The 13,874-nt window shown below is 40.1% G+C and overlaps 1 protein-coding gene across 2 annotated transcripts in view; it reads left to right on the top strand.

Annotated features, from left to right (window-relative positions):
* LOC139750996 (uncharacterized) overlaps positions 1–13,874 on the top strand; it is a 62,257-nt gene that overhangs the window by 22,667 nt on the left and 25,716 nt on the right. For both annotated transcript variants that reach the window (XM_071666031.1, XM_071666029.1), the window contains exons 9-12: positions 4,162–4,361; positions 4,677–4,854; positions 7,265–7,486; positions 7,628–7,849. In XM_071666031.1, coding sequence (XP_071522132.1) covers positions 4,162–4,361; positions 4,677–4,854; positions 7,265–7,486; positions 7,628–7,849 — 822 coding nt within the window. The remainder of the gene's footprint in view (positions 1–4,161; positions 4,362–4,676; positions 4,855–7,264; positions 7,487–7,627; positions 7,850–13,874) is intronic.

The raw sequence follows: 13,874 nt of genomic DNA, 5'->3' as shown, positions 1-13,874 counted from the left end.
CTGTTCATACTGATATTGCTATTGGAGTTCCTCAAACTGATTGTATTACCCATCTGTCACTTTATCTTCCTCTTTACCATTATTATTGAAAGGATGACAACACCCAAATAGCTAAATTCCATCACATCTCTTAATCCATTTTACATCAGAGTTCTCATCTGCAAACAAGAGAATCATTTTATGATGTAGATTTACTCTACTACCCTCCTTGTTTTAAGAGCTGCGGATTGATGGAAAAAAATATGTGAACGTGGTTTATGGGGAAAGAGAATCTTGAATTGCTGATGCATTTCTTACGGCATTCATTATTACTGTTATTGATGCTTATAAGTGAACCACATTGCTATAAGCATTTGATCCACCCCATGTAAACATGAAGAAGCTTAAAGATAAAAGACATTTATACGGTCATGTAAAACAGTGGTGATGCTTTATATAAGGTAATTTCATATAATTAACATTACTGACATTTGGCAAGATGTTTAATTACATCATAATGCATGTTAGAGAGGTGCATTACTGATCATTTATTTTTAAGTTATTGTTCAGAAGGTATTAGAAAATGGAAAGCCTCAGCTTTAAGTATTGATAACTTCAGCTGTTGGGGTGAAGAGGGTGGTGAGAGTAAGTGAGCTTGGGAAGGAGACTTGTGTGAGGAAGTACCAGGAGAGACTGAGTACAGAATGGAAAAAGGTGAGAACAATGGAAGTAAGGGGAGTGGGGGAGGAATGGGATGTATTTAGGGAATCAGTGATGGATTGCGCAAAAGATGCTTGTGGCATGAGAAGAGTGGGAGGTGGGTTGATTAGAAAGGGTAGTGAGTGGTGGGTTGAAGAAGTAAGAGTATTAGTGAAAGAGAAGAGAGAGGCATTTGGACGATTTTTGCAGGGAAAAAATGCAATTGAGTGGGAGATGTATAAAAGAAAGTGACAGGAGGTCAAGAGAAAGGTGCAAGAGGTGAAAAAAAGGGCAAATGAGAGTTGGGGTGAGAGAGTATCATTAAATTTTAGGGAGAATGAAAAGATATTCTGGAAGGAGGTAAATAAAGTGCGTAAGACAAGGGAGCAAATGGGAACTTCAGTGAAGGGCGCAAATGGGGAGGTGATAACAAGTAGTGGTGATGTGAGAAGGAGATGGAGTGAGTATTTTGAAGGTTTGTTGAATGTGTTTGATGATAGAGTGGCAGATATAGGGTGTTTTGGTCGAGGTGGTGTGCAAAGTGAGAGGGTTAGGGAAAATGATTTGGTAAACAGAGAAGAGGTAGTAAAAGCTTTGCGAAAGATGAAAGCCGGCAAGGCAGCAGGTTTGGATGGTATTGCAGTGGAATTTATTAAAAAAGGGGGTGACTGTATTGTTGACTGGTTGGTAAGGTTATTTAATGTATGTATGACTCATGGTGAGGTGCCTGAGGATTGGTGGAATGCGTGCATAGTGCCATTGTACAAAGGCAAAGGGGATAAGAGTGAGTGCTCAAATTACAGAGGTATAAGTTTGTTGAGTATTCCTGGTAAATTATAGGGGAGGGTATTGATTGAGAGGGTGAAGGCATGTACAGAGCATCAGATTGGGGAAGAGCAGTGTGGTTTCAGAAGTGGTAGAGGATGTGTGGATCAGGTGTTTGCTTTGAAGAATGTATGTGAGAAATACTTAGAAAAGCAAATGGATTTGTATGTAGCATTTATGGATCTGGAGAAGGCATATGATAGAGTTGATAGAGATGCTCTGTGGAAGGTATTAAGAATATATGGTGTGGGAGGAAAGTTGTTAGAAGCAGTGAAAAGTTTTTATCGAGGATGTAAGGCATGTGTACGTGTAGGAAGAGAGGAAAGTGATTGGTTCTCAGTGAATGTAGGTTTGCGGCAGGGATGTGTGATGTCTCCATGGTTGTTTAATTTGTTTATGGATGGGGTTGTTAGGGAGGTGAATGCAAGAGTTTTGGAAAGAGGGGCAAGTATGAAGTCTGTTGGGGATGAGAGAGCTTGGGAAGTGAGTCAGTTGTTGTTCGCTGATGATACAGCGCTGGTGGCTGATTCATGTGAGAAACTGCAGAAGCTGGTGACTGAGTTTGGTAAAGTGTGTCAAAGAAGAAAGTTAAGAGTAAATGTGAATAAGAGCAAGGTTATTAGGTACAGTAGGGTTGAGGGTCAAGTCAGTTGGGAGGTGAGTTTGAATGGAGAAAAACTGGAGGAAGTGAAGTGTTTTAGATATCTGGGAGTGGATCTGGCAGCGGATGGAACCATGGAAGCGGAAGTGGATCATAGGGTGGGGGAGGGGGGCGAAAATTCTGGGAGCCTTGAAGAATGTGTGGAAGTCGAGAACATTATCTCGGAAAGCAAAAATGGGTATGTTTGAAGGAATAGTGGTTCCAACAATGTTGTATGGCTGCGAGGCGTGGACTATGGATAGAGTTGTGCGCAGGAGGATGGATGTGCTGGAAATGAGATGTTTGAGGACAATGTGTGGTGTGAGGTGGTTTGATCGAGTAAGTAACGTAAGGGTAAGAGAGATGTGTGGAAATAAAAAGAGCGTGGTTGAGAGAGCAGAAGACGGTGTTTTGAAATGGTTTGGGCACATGGAGAGAATGAGTGAGGAAAGATTGACCAAGAGGATATATGTGTCGGAGGTGGAGGGAACGAGGAGAAGAGGGAGACCAAATTGGAGGTGGAAAGATGGAGTGAAAAAGATTTTGTGTGATCTGGGCCTGAACATGCAGGAGGGTGAAAGGAGGGCAAGGAATAGAGTGAATTGGAGCAATGTGGTATACCGGGGTTGATGTGCTGTCAGTGGATTGAATCAGGGCATGTGAAGCGTCTGGGGTAAACCATGGAAAGCTGTGTAGGTATGTATATTTGCTTGTGTGGACATATGTATATACATGTGTATGGGGGTGGGTTGGGCCATTTCTTTCGTCTGTTTCCTTGTGCTACCTCGCAAACGCGGGAGACAGCGACAAAGCAAAAAAAAAAAAAAAAAAAAAAAACTTCAGCTCTAGTTCACAGTCATTAGTTTATTACTTCTTTCCTTTTCTTCCTGGCATTGCTAATTTTATGATTGTTTCTGTATTGATGGTGTAGCTCCACATGGTCTTCAATCAAATATTTTGAGACAATACATTATATTCAGAATACTGCTTGTCTTGTCTTGTTTCTTTAGACTTTTTTTACTACATTTTCTTACCTCCCTACTATGTCTTCCTTATTTTGCATAGCTCTTGAGACTGCTATCATCTGTTCATCTCACAGTCTTATTTCTTGGTATTTATTTAGTTCCCCACAGCTTCCCCTTGGATAAACAGTTCATTTTGCAGAATTCTCAAGCATATGTATCCATCATTTTTTTGTAGGTCTTTTGTTGTGCAAGACATGACCATCTTTGCAGCTCAACTTATAGAGGAAAATGTAGTGGTTGGTAGGCAGCAAACGACCAGGGAGTTATATTAACAGTAATATCCACTTGGGAATGGGAGGTGTTAGTGACTGCTGTGCAGTTAGCCAGAATTTTAGTGGTTGTCAGATTGCAATCCTCTGACCCACCTGTCTTTTCTTTCTGCTTCACTCTCATAGGGACTACTGGCATTTTGTCCACAAATGTACAACCTCTCCTTGCCATGCATAACACTTGACAGCACTTAACTCACACTTCTCATTCTTCATAACTCTAGATTTTTCTGTGGTGAGCAACATGCACTAACCCTGCCTTTTGGCAAAATGATAGGAGCAATAGATAGAAGTGGTTAGGAATATTTAGGCTTAAACGTTAGGTAGAAGTAGTAGGTAGGATGATAGGAGCAATAGATAGAAGTGGTTAGGAATATTTAGGCTTAAACGTTAGGTAGAAGTAGTGGGTAGGAACATTAGGCAGGAGCATTAGGTGGAAATAGTCCATAGGTACATTAGGTAAGAGTCTCTGTACACACTGCACTAGAGTTGCCCTCTGCCAGTGGCCTGTTAAGGGCAAGACACAGGCTAAGAAGCAGCACTGGAGTTCACAAGTTATGGAGACTCTGTTGCCATGAACATGCCCTTGAGAGAGTTCCAGGTGGGAACAGGCATCAGAGATAGAAATAGATAGGAAGATAGATGTATATGCAGAACCCATATTTTGATAGAGGTTAAAGTTCAAATGATATACAAATGGTATTCCCAATATCTTCCTTGTTAGGAGTGCGACTAATCCAGGACAGTTTGCTCACGCTGGAGTGGATGGAAGGTTGCCTTGTGCCATCTGTAGTGTCTGCATACAAAGACCCTCACCCCAATGCTTGTGCTCATGCTCATATGCTGGCTGGACACTGGGTAGTGGCTGTTAAACAACTTTGGGACTGTCTAGATCACATCATGGATCCATCTGCCTTCAGTATGGTATTACTTACTAATTTGTACATTGATTCTTGATATAGAAAAGTAAATAATTAGGATTCCTCATTGCTTAGATTGTGGAGCCAGTTGTTAAGGTGCTGATAGTTATATGATATTGCCAGCATATATTGTGCTTTCTATATAGCCACAGGGAGGGGCATTTATTATGTGTATTGGTAAAGAATTACTCCTATGTATGATATTGGTAGAATGCATTTCTATCAGACTTCTATGATAGAGTTTATATTCCTTCCCAAATAGATTGTGATATTTGATTCGTTATTTTTCATCATTTCATCTGTATATTATCTGAATCAGGTTTCCAAACATGAGGTACATTGTGCATGGGCTCAACTGAAAGAACACCTGTACACCCAAGATGTGCCATGGATTCGAAAGCAAGTGACAAGGGTGGCAACCCTTACATCGAGAATCTTATCTCTACATGGAAAGAATACCTTCCTCACAGACCCACAGGTTGACGATTTACAAGTAGGTGTGTAAAGAAGGAATTTTCTGTGCTCTTCTGTTTTCCCTGTATTGCTTCCAGTCAGTGAGGAAGTATCCAAATGAGGATTTTTCCTCATAGCAATAGTTGTCAGTTTCCAGTGAGTATAAAGAAATATATGTATATAGCAATGAAAATGTTAGTTTTTGTAGTTATAAGATTGATAGAATGAAGGAAGTGACTGAATGCAGAATAAGTGAGAAACAAGGGAAAGGACGAGGATTTGTGGTTCAGATTTTTTGGTAAGAATGACTGAAGAAAAGTATGTAGCAATAGGTAAGAAGCTGTGTTCACAGTTAAATGGAATGCTTTACAGGATACTGTTAAGGATATATGGAGTAGGTGGACAACTGTTGCATGGTGTGAAAGCCCACAGCGGAGCAAGTACATGATTAATAGTTGATGGAGAGTTGGATGAAAGTTTCAATGTACATGTGGGTGTGAGGCAGTGCTGTGTGATTTCACCATGTCATTTTAACATACATGTGGATGGAGTAATAAGAGAGGCGAAAGCAAAATTAGGGAAAAGAGATGTAGAAGTAGATTGTGGTGGTGTACCATCCCCCACCCGGGAAAATGGATGCAGAAATAGATTGTGGTGATGTACCATCCTCCACCCATCCTCTGTCTCTGCCTCTCCACCCCTAAGCAGGATGATCTGTGCATTAACTTTAGGGCTAAAACTTAGCAGCATAAGTAATGTCAACTCATTTGTAGATGCTGTATTTTTTACTTTTACATGTATTTCTTTCATTGTGTAAAGGGAAATGGAAAATCTGATTTTTTTTTATCATTTCAAGTAGGAATATAGGAAGAGAAAAAGTATTTTGGTATTTTTTGAGGTAATATATTTGTCTGAAAACCACACTATGAGGGCTAATTTTCATGCTGAATACAAATCTAGGGTTGAAATATTGTTTAGGGGTCATTAATGCCTATAGTTAATGATTACATTTTAAGATGTGTCTTTATTTGTTTCATATTTATCGGGTGTCTGTTGGTCAGAGGAAGCTTTATGAGATATTTTCCATAATCATTTCAAGGATAGAAGCTTTTCATTATGTTTAATTACAGTTTTGGTATTTCTCGATGGGTATCAGATTCGCTGGAAAACCTCACTATAAGGACTAATTTTACTTCTCAAAACGAATCTGGGGTTGAAATATTGTTTAGGGATCATTAACACCTGTAATTGATCATTACATTTCAAGAACGTCATGTTCTTATTCGTTTTGTATTTAACAGATGTGTATCGACTGGAGGAAGCTTCATGGGATATTTTCCATGGTTATTTCAAATATAGAAGCATTTTATTATGTTGTATTACAGTTTTAAAAGAAAAGTGTTTTTTGCTAAAAAAAAAAATTCCTGCACTTGTTGGTATTTTTTGGATGGAACTAAATTTGCATGAAAACCTCCAAATAATGACTAATGATCATGCAGAATACAATTCTGGGTTTAAAATATTGTTTGGGAATCATAAACATCTGCAATTAGAGGTTGTGTTGCTAAGAAGATTATGTCATTATTCATTTCGTATATGTGTCAGCTAGGGGAAGCATTAGTAGGTAATTTTCATGAATATTTCAAGTATAGAAGTGTGTCATTATGCTATATTACAGTTTAAAAAGAAAAGTTTTTTTGGGCTAAAAAATACCCTGAACTATATTACCTGCAACTTATGGTATTTTGGGGGAGGTACTAGATTTGTTTTGGGGTCATTAATGCTTGTAATTAATGCTTACATTTGAAGGAAATTGTATCATTATTCTTTGCATATTTTATATGTATCTGTTGGCTTCAGGAAGTCTTATGAGATATTATCCATGATTATATCAAGGATAGAAGTGTTTCATTATGTTATTTTACACCTTTAAATTACAAAGTGATTTGGGCTAAAACATACCCTGAAAATTTACCTGCAATTTTTGGTATTTTTTGACAGTACTGGATTTGCTTGAAAATCTCATTAAAGGACTAATTTTCATGCTGAATATGAATCTAGGGTTGAAATATTGTTTTAGGATCATAAACACCTGTAATTAATGATTACCTTTGAAGAAGATTATCATTATTTGTTTCATATTGTAACAGGTATCTGTTGGGGGAGGAAGCCCTTATAAGATATTTTTCATAACTTTCAAGAACTGATTTATTTTGGTATATAATTGCAGTTTTAAGAGAAAAAAATGTTTTGGGCTAAAAACTACCCTGAACCATTTATATTTATTTATTTATCATACTTTGTTGCTGTCTCGTGTGTTAGTGGCAACCTGATAAGTGATACAAGTTCATGTGAATGTTTAATTCATTTAATTTTATCACTCATATAAGACATACAAGATGTAAAGACTTAAACAAAATTCTAAGACTTAAATGCTTACCTGTATCCTTCTAGCAATAAAAGAAGTGATGAAGAGTGCAGAGGCAGTGTTCGCATCACCCACAGATCTTTCTCGCCACCGGAGCATGATCAAAAGGGTCCAGCTCATTCTTACTCTACTTGCTCGCCTTTCCAACTCTCTTAATGAAAACAATCTCCTCTCTAATGAAGATCTTCCTTACATAGAGGTACATGACAAGAAAGGTGAAGATAAACAGCTTAAGACTGAATTGACAAGTAAGAATCTTTTTATGTATTATTTATTTGCTCCCTGTTAGAAAGTATTGATTTGCTGAATTTATGTGTTATAAAGAGTACTGTTACTCAAAGTTAGCAGAAAAATTCCTCCTAATGAATGTATGATGTTACCACTGACAGATACAGACAAGCAACTTCTTACATCCAACATTGATGATATCTGTATTGATATTGCTACGCCAGTATCACTCAACCTTCAGAAGGAATCTGCCATCTCCCAGCAGCCAACCATAAAAGGAACATACAGAAACCAACAACAAAAGAAGTCGCTGAAACCATCCTCTAAATCCACATCTAGACTTGGGGAGGTCAGGACGAGGGCTGCAAATTTTGACATGTCTGGTTAGTATCTCACAAGTTCCCAAGCCATACTATTTTGATATTTATTTACTTTCCACAATATAATAATCCTACCTGTAGATATGATGCAATGGCTAAACACATATGTTAGGTTTTGTTTACAATTAATCCTACCCGTAGATATGATGCAGTGGCTAAACACATATGATAGGTTTTGTTTACAATTATTTGTACGTAATCCATGGGGGCATAAGCATGACTTGTCTGTGAGAATGGCAAAAAAGTCTTATCATTTGGAAAACCAAGCTGTTTATGAACCAAATTCATTTGAAAACATCAGGTTATACAATCTTTAGCTAAGCTAATCAGAAAACTTGAGCTCCCCATCTGGTGCTTCACCTTGCTGCAGGTCACAAAACTGGATCAGTACAAATGGGGCTCTTGTTCACTTTTTCATAAAGACAGAAAAGGCAATTAGACAGTAAAACAAATAAAGAGATTTGAAGAATTGATAAGTTTGAGAAGGAAAGGGGGGTGGTTTATGAAATAAGTAATGAAAGGGTAAGAGAGAGAGTGTGAATGAATGTGGCCTTTTTTTTTTTTTTTTTATGTTTTCCTGATGCTACCTTGCTGATGCACGGGGTGGTGATGCTGTTTCTTGTGGTGGAGGATGGCATGGGGAATGGATGAAGGCAAACGAGTTTGAATATGTACATGTGTATATATGTGTGTGTGTATGTATATGTTATTAGGTACAGTAGGGTTGAGGGTCAAGTCAATTGGGAGGTAAGTTTGAATGGAGAAAAACTGGTGGAAGTAAAGTGTTTTAGATATCTGGGAGTGGATCTGGCAGCGGATAGAACCATGGAAGCGGAAGTGGATCATAGGGTGGGGGAGGGGGCGAAAATCCTGGGAGCCTTGAAGAATGTGTGGAAGTCGAGAACATTATCTCTGAAAGCAAAAATGGGTATGTTTGAAGGAATAGTGGTTCCAACAATGTTGTATGGTTGCGAGGCGTGGGCTATGGATAGAGTTGTGCGCAGGAGGATGGATGTGCTGGAAATGAGATGTTTGAGGACAATGTGTGGTGTGAGGTGGTTTGATCGAGTAAGTAGCGTAAGGGGAAGAGAGATGTGTGGAAATAAAAAGAGCGTGGTTGAGAGAGCAGAAGAGGGTGTTTTGAAATGGTTTAGGCACATGGAGAGAATGAGTGAGGAAAGATTGACCAAGAGGATATATGTGTCGGAGGTGGAGGGAACGAGGAGAAGTGGGAGACCAAATTGTAGGTGGAAAGATGGAGTGAAAAAGATTTTGTGTGATTGGGGCCTGAACATGCAGGAGGGTGAAAGGAGGGCAAGGAATAGAGTGAATTGGATCGATGTGGTATACCGGGGTTGACGTGCTGTCAGTGGATTGAATCAGGGCATGTGAAGCGTCTGGGGTAAACCATGGAAAGCTGTGTAGGTATGTATATTTGCGTGTGTGGACGTATGTATATACATGTGTATGGGGGTGGGTTGGGCCATTTCTTTCGTCTGTTTCCTTGCGCTACCTCGCAAACGCGGGAGACAGCGACAAAGCAAAAATATATATATATATATATATATTTTTTTTTTTTTATATATATATATATATATATATATATATATATATATATAATACATACAGGAGCGGGGGGCCAGAAATCCTCCCCTCCTTGTATTAACTTTCTAAAATGGGAAACAGAAGAAGGAGTCACGCGGGGAGTGCTCATCCTCCTCGAAGGCTCAGAGTGGGGTGCCTAAATGTGTGTGGATGTAACCAAGATGTGAAAAAAGGAGAGATAGGTAGTATGTTTGAGGAAAGGAACCTGGATGTTTTGGCTCTGAGTGAAACGAAGCTCAAGGGTAAAGGGGAAGAGTGGTTTGGGAATGTCTGGGGAGTAAAGTCAGGGGTTAGTGAGAGGACAAGAGCAAGGGAAGGAGTAGCAATACTCCTGAAACAGGAGTTGTGGGAGTATGTGATAGAATGTCAGAAAGTAAATTCTCGATTAATATGGGTAAAACTGAAAGTTGATGGAGAGAGGTGGGTGATTATTGGTGCATATGCACCTGGGCATGAGAAGAAAGATCATGAGAGGCAAGTGTTTTGGGAGCAGCTGAATGAGTGTGTTAGTGGTTTTGATGCACGAGACTGGGTTATAGTGATGGGTGATTTGAATGCAAAGGTGAGTAATGTGGCAGTTGAGGGAATAATTGGTATACATGGGGTGTTCAGTGTTGTAAATGGAAATGGTGAAGAGCTTGTAGATTTATGTGCTGAAAAAGGACTGATGATTGGGAATACCTGGTTTAAAAAGCGAGATATACATAAGTATACTTATGTAAGTGGGAGAGATGGCCAGAGAGCGTTATTGGATTACGTGTTAATTGACAGGCGTGCGAAAGAGAGACTTTTGGATGTTAATGTGCTGAGAGGTGCAACTGGAGGGATGTCTGATCATTATCTTGTGGAGGCTAAGGTGAAGATTTGTATGGGTTTTCAGAAAAGAAGAGTGAATGTTGGGGTGAAGAGGGTGGTGAGAGTAAGTGAGCTTGGGAAGGAGACCTGTGTGAGGAAGTACCAGGAGAGACTGAGTACAGAATGGAAAAAGGTGAGAACAATGGAAGTAAGGGGAGTGGGGGAGGAATGGGATGTATTTAGGGAATCAGTGATGGATTGCGCAAAAGATGCTTGTGGCATGAGAAGAGTGGGAGGTGGGTTGATTAGAAAGGGTAGTGAGTGGTGGGATGAACAAGTAAGAGTATTAGTGAAAGAGAAGAGAGAGGCATTTGGACGATTTTTGCAGGGAAAAAATGCAATTGAGTGGGAGATGTATAAAAGAAAGTGACAGGAGGTCAAGAGAAAGGTGCAAGAGGTGAAAAAAAAGGGCAAATGAGAGTTGGGGTGAGAGAGTATCATTAAATTTTAGGGAGAATAAAAAGATGTTCTGGAAGGAGGTAAATAAAGTGCGTAAGACAAGGGAGCAAATGGGAACTTCAGTGAAGGGCGCAAATGGGGAGGTGATAACAAGTAGTGGTGATGTGAGAAGGAGATGGAGTGAGTATTTTGAAGGTTTGTTGAATGTGTTTGATGATAGAGTGGCAGATATAGGGTGTTTTGGTCGAGGTGGTGTGCAAAGTGAGAGGGTTAGGGAAAATGATTTGGTAAACAGAGAAGAGGTAGTGAAAGCTTTGCGGAAGATGAAAGCCGGCAAGGCAGCAGGTTTGGATGGTATTGCAGTGGAATTTATTAAAAAAGGGGGTGACTGTATTGTTGACTGGTTGGTAAGGTTATTTAATGTATGTATGACTCATGGTGAGGTGCCTGAGGATTGGCGGAATGCGTGCATAGTGCCATTGTACAAAGGCAAAGGGGATAAGAGTGAGTGCTCAAATTACAGAGGTATAAGTTTGTTGAGTATTCCTGGTAAATTATATGGGAGGGTATTGATTGAGAGGGTGAAGGCATGTACAGAGCATCAGATTGGGGAAGAGCAGTGTGGTTTCAGAAGTGGTAGAGGATGTGTGGATCAGGTGTTTGCTTTGAAGAATATTTATATATTTTATTATACTTTGTCGCTGTCTCCCGCATTTGTGAGGTAGCGCAAGGAAACAGACATTCTTCAAAGCAAACACCTGATCCACAGAAATACTTAGAAAAGCAAATGGATTTGTATGTAGCATTTATGGATCTGGAGAAGGCATATGATAGAGTTGATAGAGATGCTCTGTGGAAGGTATTAAGAATATATGGTGTGGGAGGAAAGTTGTTAGAAGCAGTGAAAAGTTTTTATCGAGGATGTAAGGCATGTGTACGTGTAGGAAGAGAGGAAAGTGATTGGTTCTCAGTGAATGTAGGTTTGCGGCAGGGGTGTATGATGTCTCCTGGTTGTTTAATTTGTTTATGGATGGGGTTGTTAGGGAGGTAAATGCAAGAGTTTTGGAAAGAGGGGCAAGTATGAAGTCTGTTGGGGATGAGAGAGCTTGGGAAGTGAGTCAGTTGTTGTTCGCTGATGATACAGCGCTGGTGGCTGATTCATGTGAGAAACTGCAGAAGCTGGTGACTGAGTTTGGTAAAGTGTGTGGAAGAAGAAAGTTAAGAGTAAATGTGAATAAGAGCAAGGTTATTAGGTACAGTAGGGTTGAGGGTCAAGTCAATTGGGAGGTAAGTTTGAATGGAGAAAAACTGGTGGAAGTAAAGTGTTTTAGATATCTGGGAGTGGATCTGGCAGCGGATAGAACCATGGAAGCGGAAGTGGATCATAGGGTGGGGGAGGGGGCGAAAATCCTGGGAGCCTTGAAGAATGTGTGGAAGTCGAGAACATTATCTCTGAAAGCAAAAATGGGTATGTTTGAAGGAATAGTGGTTCCAACAATGTTGTATGGTTGCGAGGCGTGGGCTATGGATAGAGTTGTGCGCAGGAGGATGGATGTGCTGGAAATGAGATGTTTGAGGACAATGTGTGGTGTGAGGTGGTTTGATCGAGTAAGTAGCGTAAGGGGAAGAGAGATGTGTGGAAATAAAAAGAGCGTGGTTGAGAGAGCAGAAGAGGGTGTTTTGAAATGGTTTAGGCACATGGAGAGAATGAGTGAGGAAAGATTGACCAAGAGGATATATGTGTCGGAGGTGGAGGGAACGAGGAGAAGTGGGAGACCAAATTGTAGGTGGAAAGATGGAGTGAAAAAGATTTTGTGTGATTGGGGCCTGAACATGCAGGAGGGTGAAAGGAGGGCAAGGAATAGAGTGAATTGGATCGATGTGGTATACCGGGGTTGACGTGCTGTCAGTGGATTGAATCAGGGCATGTGAAGCGTCTGGGGTAAACCATGGAAAGCTGTGTAGGTATGTATATTTGCGTGTGTGGACGTATGTATATACATGTGTATGGGGGTGGGTTGGGCCATTTCTTTCGTCTGTTTCCTTGCGCTACCTCGCAAACGCGGGAGACAGCGACAAAGCAAATATATATATATATATATATATATATTTTTTTTTTATATATATATATATATATATATATATATATATATATATATACATACAGGAGCGGGGGGCCAGAAATCCTCCCCTCCTTGTATTAACTTTCTAAAATGGGAAACAGAAGAAGGAGTCACGCGGGGAGTGCTCATCCTCCTCGAAGGCTCAGAGTGGGGTGCCTAAATGTGTGTGGATGTAACCAAGATGTGAAAAAAGGAGAGATAGGTAGTATGTTTGAGGAAAGGAACCTGGATGTTTTGGCTCTGAGTGAAACGAAGCTCAAGGGTAAAGGGGAAGAGTGGTTTGGGAATGTCTGGGGAGTAAAGTCAGGGGTTAGTGAGAGGACAAGAGCAAGGGAAGGAGTAGCAATACTCCTGAAACAGGAGTTGTGGGAGTATGTGATAGAATGTCAGAAAGTAAATTCTCGATTAATATGGGTAAAACTGAAAGTTGATGGAGAGAGGTGGGTGATTATTGGTGCATATGCACCTGGGCATGAGAAGAAAGATCATGAGAGGCAAGTGTTTTGGGAGCAGCTGAATGAGTGTGTTAGTGGTTTTGATGCACGAGACTGGGTTATAGTGATGGGTGATTTGAATGCAAAGGTGAGTAATGTGGCAGTTGAGGGAATAATTGGTATACATGGGGTGTTCAGTGTTGTAAATGGAAATGGTGAAGAGCTTGTAGATTTATGTGCTGAAAAAGGACTGATGATTGGGAATACCTGGTTTAAAAAGCGAGATATACATAAGTATACTTATGTAAGTGGGAGAGATGGCCAGAGAGCGTTATTGGATTACGTGTTAATTGACAGGCGTGCGAAAGAGAGACTTTTGGATGTTAATGTGCTGAGAGGTGCAACTGGAGGGATGTCTGATCATTATCTTGTGGAGGCTAAGGTGAAGATTTGTATGGGTTTTCAGAAAAGAAGAGTGAATGTTGGGGTGAAGAGGGTGGTGAGAGTAAGTGAGCTTGGGAAGGAGACCTGTGTGAGGAAGTACCAGGAGAGACTGAGTACAGAATGGAAAAAGGTGAGAACAATGGAAGTAAGGGGAGTGGGGGAGGAATG

This window comes from Panulirus ornatus, chromosome 10, assembly GCF_036320965.1.
Source record: "Panulirus ornatus isolate Po-2019 chromosome 10, ASM3632096v1, whole genome shotgun sequence".
Lineage (NCBI taxonomy): Eukaryota > Metazoa > Arthropoda > Malacostraca > Decapoda > Palinuridae > Panulirus > Panulirus ornatus.
The sequence above is the reverse complement of the archived record's forward strand: the minus strand, read 5'-3'. Positions and strand labels throughout refer to the sequence as shown.